Source organism: Homarus americanus, unplaced genomic scaffold (genome assembly GCF_018991925.1).
Source record: "Homarus americanus isolate GMGI-L3 unplaced genomic scaffold, GMGI_Hamer_2.0 scaffold31037, whole genome shotgun sequence".
NCBI classification, from domain to species: domain Eukaryota; kingdom Metazoa; phylum Arthropoda; class Malacostraca; order Decapoda; family Nephropidae; genus Homarus; species Homarus americanus.
Window position 1 is genome coordinate 22,871,197 of NW_024722227.1, and position 8,908 is coordinate 22,880,104.

General features: G+C 39.1%; 1 protein-coding gene across 1 annotated transcript; it reads right to left on the reverse strand.

Moving 5' to 3' along the window:
- Positions 1 to 4,346: 4,346 nt before the first annotated feature.
- Positions 4,347 to 5,954, reverse strand: LOC121862561 (loricrin-like). Its single transcript, XM_042360867.1, has 2 exons — positions 5,929 to 5,954; positions 4,347 to 5,061 (listed from the first exon to the last, which is right to left on the reverse strand). The coding sequence occupies exons 1-2, from the start codon at positions 5,929 to 5,931 to the stop codon at positions 4,447 to 4,449; spliced, it is 618 nt and encodes a 205-aa protein (XP_042216801.1). The 5' UTR covers positions 5,932 to 5,954; the 3' UTR covers positions 4,347 to 4,446.
- Positions 5,955 to 8,908: the final 2,954 nt, after the last annotated feature.

Sequence of the window (8,908 nt, forward strand, 5' to 3'; positions counted from 1 at the left end):
TGTACCATTATTTGATTGTGTTTGTAGTGTTGGAGGGAATATAAGTGTCTAAATTTTACAGTGTGTCTCATTCATCCCAGTCACAGACGCTATCCTTCCAAGGGTCACGGACAGTTCATTTTGTGTAGTAGATTTAAGTGTTCTTGTGCTGGTTCGGGATTTTTCTCAAAGGGGCGCTTCCACTGCCTTTACCATCTATTAAATTTTAATAAACCCCAAGTCAAGTGAGAAATTAAAGTCCAGCAAATTCCGACCGGTTACATATATATATATATATATATTGTATGCAAAATAAATATCTGTAGGTCGTGGTCTAGGTATATGCTGATATTACATGGAAAGAAAGAAAATACGAAGTTCCCAGCGCTTGAAGATGTGAATTACATGGCGGCTTGGGAATTTCTCATCTTTATCTCCAGCTGTGTGCGTGTTCTTCAGCAGTGGAGGACATGGTGAAGAGTGTTTTTTCAACAGATAGTCATGTACAGCATATATAAATAAAATGGATTTTATATAAAAGGTTTATTTTTCCTATGTGTAAATTTATAGGACACCCTCTTAATGTATATATATATATATATATATATATATATATATATATATATATATATATATATATATATATATATATATATATATATATATATATATATATATATATATATATATATATAGTGTATAATTTATATATATGGATATATTTATTTATGAAATTCATATAAAAGGTTTATTTTTCTATGTATGGAAATTTATGGGACACTTGTATATATTGTGTATATGTATATATATATATATATATATATATATATATATATATATATATATATATATATTTTTTTTTTGTTTTTTTGTATCTTTTCTGATACACTGATTATGCATTTATAGCCGGACAATGAATATATTCTCTCATGGCGTGTCTGTGCTCCTATGCCCCCACTGATCATCCCATCACACAGTTAAGGCTTGACAGTGCTCGTCGATCTAGAAAAAAGAACACCTCTCCTGGGGATGATCAGATAACCTTCTCCGTCCTCCGCACCTGTACTAATATTCCTAACGGCCTTGCTTGCTCTCTAATATGTCTTATGAACATGGGGTTCTCCGTCAACTGGAAAAAATGCCTATTATCCCCATCCCTAAGCCTGGAGATCCTGGGAAATATCGACCCATTAGTCTTTTACCTCCTGTGTTTTGCAAGATGATGGAGAGATACTCCATCGTGCCTTCTTCACACACCATAGCCCTTCCCAGCTCCTATATGGTTTCATTCAACATCGCCTGTGCTTTGCGCCATTGCTGCCTTTTGTCCCCAATCAGACTGCCCGTGTCTTCCTTTGTGTCGAGAGCGTCTGACTCAGCCTCCCTCATTTTAGCAGAACTTGGCGGTTAGGGGTTAAGGAGACTTCTACAATGGATGCCTCTTACCTCCCTGGACGTCAGGCCGGGTTCGCGTTGAAGGCTCTATGTCTCCTGTTCAAAGAAATGAACCTCGGCCCCTCAAGGTGGAGTCCTGAGTCACCTTGTTTAACACTCTCATGCACTCCATTGCATCTCTCCGTGGCCGACAGAAGTTGTCACTCAGGATATGCCGGCGATGTCCTCCTCCAAGCCCCTGACTACCTCAGCATGCAGGAAGCCCTTGATGTGGTCCCAGGAAGTGTGATTCACTTGGTTTCCTTCTTTCAACTCGACAGCAGAAGCGATGTATCGCATTGTGTCCTCCACCCTTCTCTTATCAGGAGGCATTTAGACTGGGTTAATGAACAAAATACCTGGGTGTATGCTTAACTTCGCACCACGTTGTCCAGATCCCTGAAGTCCGCTATCTTGAGACATATGCTTCGGCGTCTCGCTTCCTCTCTACCATGTGCAGGGGTTCTTGTACACCATCCTGTACTTCTCACCATGTACAAGTCCTTTGTCCGTTCCTGTTTGACTACTCCGACCCTGCCTGTCAGCATTAGTGGGACTGCTGTCAACTGCGTCTCGAAGTTATCAGAGGAAAGTTGCTAGTATCATCCTTAGGGCTCCATATGCTGAACTTGGTCTTTCCCCTTTGAATCGTGTCCAGGAGTTTACCTAAAACTGCGTTTCCCTCTCCTGGGATCCTCGGGGCAGCTATGTCCAAATAACTTGTCCTGCTGTCGAGCCGACCTCCATCTAGAAGACAGTGGCAGGGTCCTCATCCGATCCTTCAGGAACACGACCTCCTGCTGTTATTTGTCACCTGCTGTTGGTTCGTCTCCTCCTGGCTGGATTTTCAGCAGTGATTTGACCTCGGTGGACCGCTCCCAAAATCCCAGAGTGAACCCTGTTATTCTCTGCAAATACCACCTCTCCAGGATCCCCACTGTGGTCCCCAGGTAGGGTCGTCCTCTACATTGATAGTTCTGTTGACCCTGCTGCAGGTAGGGCTGGGGCTGGTGTGGACATCTCCGTCCTGATGCCCGTGAGCTATCGGATTGTCTCTCAGGGTTTCTGGCGGGGCATCCTCACTCAGGCTGGACTGTTAGCCCTCCTTGCTGCCCTTCTCTGAGGAAGAAGCAGATGGTTTCTGCCTTGTTGTCTGCTGGTTCAGATGTGCTCGAGGATGGCGTTTTGGATCAGGGGAAAATAAGGACCTCATACTCCGAATACAAGGGTTAACATCCACACTTCAGGATGCAGGCCGTCCTGTGACATTCCTATGGATGCCCAGTGATGTCATTATTTTGGGTAATGAGGCAGCAGATGGCCTTGCCAGACTGGTGTAACAAGGCGACACCTGGCTACGTTGTTCTTGAACACTCTTACGGATTAGAACCCATTCGCCGCAAACAGAGAGACCTAGGGAAGCAGCCATCCTGGACTCCGCCCACCTGGTGCGATGTCATCGTAGCTTCCTTATCCACTACACTCTTAGATGTCCCCACTTGGCTTGCGTGGCGCCTGCTGGACCGTAATCTTTCGGGCTGGCGGAACACGATGATCCTCCATACTGGCCAGATGTTTTGTAAATGAGTCCCACACACAACGCTTCCTACGCCTGCTGGAATCACCACTCCACGACCCTGATGGAGACATGATGATCCTCCCATGGCCAGATATTATATGTAACAATGTCATTGATTGCGTTAAAGGATTATCTTCCGGTGGGCTTTAGTAAGCCCTTTACATAATATTGCATATCGTGTTGGCATTTTTGTCACACTTGCCAGATGCTTCTGGTGTTATTGTACAGGGGTACCAAGTGACAGCACTAGGATCCCGCTTCCTCTATCAAGGAATAAACAATTGAAATTGAATTAAACTGACATAATCCTGGCAGCTCTGTCCTCTTGTTCAACCTTATTACTGTACAACCCCTGCTCCCCCATTATACTTATGTTTTTCAATTCCACTGTGATATATGTATATGTAAATAAAAACAAATAAATAAACTAAAAAAAATAATAAATAAAGAAAATTAATTAATATTGAAGTGATAACCGTGGTAACATTATTAGATGTTCCTATTACCACTATGCTATTGTACTATTCCAGATGATAATAAATCTTACATAATACTTCCGTGAGATAAATGTATAGTATATATCAGGTGCCTAAAACAGAGAGCTCAGGTTCTCAACTGGCTCAGCCATGTTAATATTGTTGTTATTATCCACTCTGTATCTGTGTTTTTCTGGCTAAATATACTGTTTCAATTCAATTCAATTCAATTCAATTCGAGGTCATTCGTGGGGAGTGGGAGAAATACGACAGGTGAGATGAGACAATATTACCACTTTGTTTACTACATGCACGTTTGAGGGTTGACATATAAGATTGCAGGAATTAAACAACACCATTGGATAGAAATGTCATTAAATATCTAAAATCCTGAGTTATTTTTACTGGGGTGGGTCATGAGGAAGTGTTTGGCGAGAGTGAGTGAGCGGTGTAGTTAATTCTGGCAGTGGTTGATCCATCCAAGTTCTAGCACATTGCTGTTTGTCGGATATTATAGGTTTACCATGACAGTTAAGTCTCAAGACATGCATTTTTTTTAATTCTACACATTTAGTGTATTATATGTGGCCATGAATATTGTATGAAACTTAAGAATTCACGAAATGAATATAGGAATTTTAGGTTTTATTTACATTATTTCTTCCTCAAACTTACGTGCTGAAAAGGAAGCTCAATTTTTATATAAAGTTATATTTTTTAATCATAAGATATAATGTCAAACGCAGATTAGTTTAACATCGTGAATAGTTAATAAAATTAATTCTTCAAGTGCTCCATTAATTGTTCTTACACCACACTTGGTAATTGATGTCAAGAATAGGAAGTTGGCGTAAATCAAAGTTACTTTCACAGTCGTGTAAGTTTTATTTTTACAACACAAGAATCACGAGACACAAACTGGCGAAGAAGAGTTCAGGAAACTTAGTATTGGTGTGTCTCATTTCTTCATGCTTACATTTACTTTCCATAACCTCCATTGGAGCTACCATAGCCGCCTCCGCCACTAGAACCAGAATAGCCATTTCCGCCACTGGAGCTACCATAGCCGCCCCCGCCATTGGACCCACCATAGCTGCCTCCGCCACCGGAGCTACCGTAGCCGCCTCCGCCACTGGAGGCACCATAACCGCCGTCGCCACCGGAGCTATCATAGTCACCATGACCACCTCCACCACTGGAGACACCATAGCCGCCTCCGTCACTGGAGCTACCATAGCCACCTCCACCACTGGAGCTATCATAGCTACCATGGCCACCTCCACCACTGGAGGCACCATAACCGCCGTCGCCACCGGAGCTACCATAGCCACCATAGCCACCTCCACCACTGGAGCCACCATAGCCGCCTCCGTCACTGGAGCCAGAATAGCCACTTCCGCCACTAGAGCTACCATAGCCGCCTCCGCCACTGGAGCCACCATAACCACCTCCTCCACTGGAGCCATTATAGCCACGTCCGCCACCGGAGCTACCATAGCCGCCACCACCACCACCGTGGCCGCCACTGTCATCTGCCATGGCGAGGCAGGTCACGATCAAGAGACCCACAGCCAAGGAAACTATTATCGACCTCTGAAATAGTCAAATTATTTCATCATTAGAAGCATTCCCATCTTAATATAAATTACCAATGAGTTAAAAAAAATGACATTACGCAAACTCATTGACTCGAATGATTATGATAAAAATGGGAACAAAATTTCAAGCTTACATTAGTACTTGTTACAACAGTTGATTACAGGAACGGATCAGGAAATATTAAAATGGGGAGTCCTAGAAGATGAGGGCGGGGGAACATGGCGAGCAGAGCGAGCCCAACCAGCATTTGTTTTTTGCTTTTTCGGGGAGGGGAGGGAGGGTGTTGTAAGCCTCCCGAGAAATTTTATTTAAATCTGATCAATATCATTGGCATTTTGAGTCCATGTGCACTTGATATTAAGAGATATGCTGTGGGCAATATTAATAACTTTTTACTATACAAAAACGCCTGAGTACAATACTGCATTAAAGAAAAAGTATTGAAATTTTCTGATGAAAAGGGGGTCTGGACTCGAGGATCCCCCTTTGATCCGCTCCTGGATTATAGAAAACTACTGAAGAGAAGAGAGGCAAGGAATGGTTTACTTGTGATGAAGGCAGAAAAAATTACTTTTTCTTTTTAAGTGGTCAAGCTGAATATTTTTAGAAACAAAATAAACTTTACCGTAATGACTCTAGATAGTATTTCTTACTGTTATGACAAAGAAATCTCAACTCTTATAATTGTATCTCAACCTTAAGTGTAACTGTGTTATTATTATTATTATTATTATTATTATTATTAGTAGTAGTAGTAGTAGTAGTAGTAGTAGTAGTAGTAGTAGTAGTAGTATTGTCATTAAGTAAAGAAGACACTTTAAGACGCCGATGGCAATTTACTTAAGCCATTATAAGTTTTACCATGCTGATGTTAGACGGATCAAGATTAGCTGTTGACAGGATGAAGAGGTGTATATGTAAGAGCTTTTATACCTCCCTCAGGTGATGGCTGACTGCATGACTATCACCTGGCCAGTCAGTGAAGCTCCAGTTATTAAGTAAGATAAACAGAATAAATTGTTTTCTTGGTGTATTCATAGATAAACAAAGTCTTTCTAAAGTTCGACAATGATAATAGTATTCATGAAGTCTCGTTTTCTACCCGTTGTAATTTCTTTGTTTGACAAGATTTGGCCCTGAATTAATTGATACATTTGTGTCTTTTTCCATCAGTCATGCAATTATGTAGCCATAGTGAAAGTGAGGGCCTCAAATGTGGCTACAAGTGTCGCCTTATGTAGAGTGGAGAGGCTGGTGTTACCTTACTGAAGCTGTTGGCTTGGAATTGCCCCACTCCTCTGTACCAAAATACTTATGAATAACTTGAAATGATATTTGATATTAAACTACCTGCCATGCCCTTCGAAAGTATTTTGTTAAATTGATCTTGGAATTTAATGGTCCAGTTGAGTTTCCTGTGTACGCTATTGGTGTTACGACGACGCCTTAGTACTTATGTATCTAATTTATCTATCAGCCATTTTATTCTATTACCTGAGATTAACAAATTTTCTTAACCTGAAACTTGGGATGCATTTATAGTGTTTATATTAAATATTATTCTCGTAACTAGTGCAGGTATCAGTTATATATATACCTGTGTCCCTCCAGATTGCGGCATCGAGTCGTCCTGATACGGGAACAGTCAACAGTGGCGGGACCAAATAAAAAACCTAAGGTGATCAGGATTTTTTTATAGCCGCCTTCGTGCTGTTTTTGTGTGTGTGTTTACCCAGTGAATAATGTAGGATCAACAGAAGAAAGTTTATAAGATAAAAATTTAGTCCAGGAAGTTTTGTTAAATGTTAAGGAACTATAAAGACAGGTAAGACAAGATTTTTGTGTATACGAGGTTCTGGAAATTTAATAAATGAGAAACAATGTTTTATTTTTCTAGAAACTTTCTTCATATTATTACATTAAGATATTCAGCCACATTACTTTTTCTGTGTGTGTTTTATCACCACGATGCAAGTGCTCTCATCACAATGGTATACAACAATTGTATGGTAGGTATTCGTAGTCACCTCTACCACCGTCGAGCTCGGCGTACAGCCACTTAATTTTTGTAAACCCAATGGACGGCTCTCCATGTATTATTTTTCTTCCTTTAAATAATAATTTTGTTTCGTAGTTGATTTAGGGTATGTTATAATCAGCTTTTTCCTTGTAAATTTCCGTTTTATTGTTGTTGTGCCCTCCAGTTATGGTGGCACACCTACAGTATAAGTGTGAATAGACGTCTCACGTTGTCAGCGACGCGCTGACCCTCTCACAGCCAAGCGTAAAGAGCGAGAAAACATATTTAAAGGCAGGTCCGCAGGTTTTACAGTCAGTGATCGGAATAGGAAGGAGTGGACTGAAATTACAGCAGCGTTCAATGCCATTCCCGCCTCCTCCCTTCCAATTAACCTTTAAAAAAAAAAAGATGTTATTCGACTTGGGACAAAAGAGAATAAATACTATACTGCACATACAATAAAATATATAAGTTTTGGTCAGTGACCAAAAAGTTTACAACGCAATGTTCAAATCAGCAAATAAATTGTTTATTTTTATTTTTTAATTAAATGATTTTTCAGCTATTAATCAACATTTTTTTTGCTGAAACTTCATGTTCAAGTAAATTTTAGTATAAATTGTCATCAAAGTAAGATGTGTAGAATTATATTTATGATTCAACCAAACCCACACATGGAAAAAATAATCTTAGACAAATCGAATATTTATTTACAATAAAACACATATCGCCAAATTTTGATGGCAATACAATATATATGTAGAACAACAAGAAAGAATTTATTACATGTAAAATTAATTGGTTTCAAATTGTTGTAAGCATGACTATAGAGAGTAATGGTAAAACTCTTTAATGTGTTACTTATATTGGCATTGGTCTAATGATGCGATTAGGCGAGGTGGCTGCTTTACTAGATTAGGATAAGTAATGTTGCGGAGAATTATTTCTTTCCATTTCCTTTACGTACTACACCCAGACATGTTATATATATAAATATATATATATATATATATATATATATATATATATATATATATAATATATATATATATATATATATATATATATATATATATATATATATATATATATATATATATATATATATATATATATATATATATATATATATATATATATGCAAGTAAATCACTGTAGGTGCGAATGATCCTAGAATTGTGTATGCATTTATGTCTAAGCCTTGTGTTCCAAATTGTCCAGAAAGATTCACCAAAGCAATCCAAGCTCTTAAGAAAAGGATCTACATGTTACTAAAGCAGATAAAGCCAATACACTAGTGATTTTAAACAGAGATGATTATTTTTCTAAAATGAATGACCTTTTATGTGATGTTGCAACATATTCTAAGCTCATAAATAATCCTCTCAACACAGTTAACACTCAGTTTACGAAAAAACTTAAGTCTCTATTAAGAGGTAAAGCTAATCTTATTAAACATTTTACTTCAACGTCCCCTCCACTGCCATACGAATACAGGTAAAAAAGTCACAGAAAAAAAGTCACATTTCCTTTAAACACCATAGATACTAATTAAAGTAATTAAAAAATAGTATTTTAAGTCGCTTATTAACTGACAATACAAGGCAATGAAACAAAAACATTTATGCTCGTACCAACAACATTTGTGAAGGGTGGAATAATAAGTTCTTCAACCTCGTCGGTCACTACCATCCCTCAATCTGGCGTGTCATTGAATGGTTTCAGCTTGAAGAAGCGACAGTGAGCACCATTATCAAGCAGGATGCTGTTGGCAATCCACCTCAAAGAAGAGTTCGTCGACGCTATGTGCAGCTACAAGAA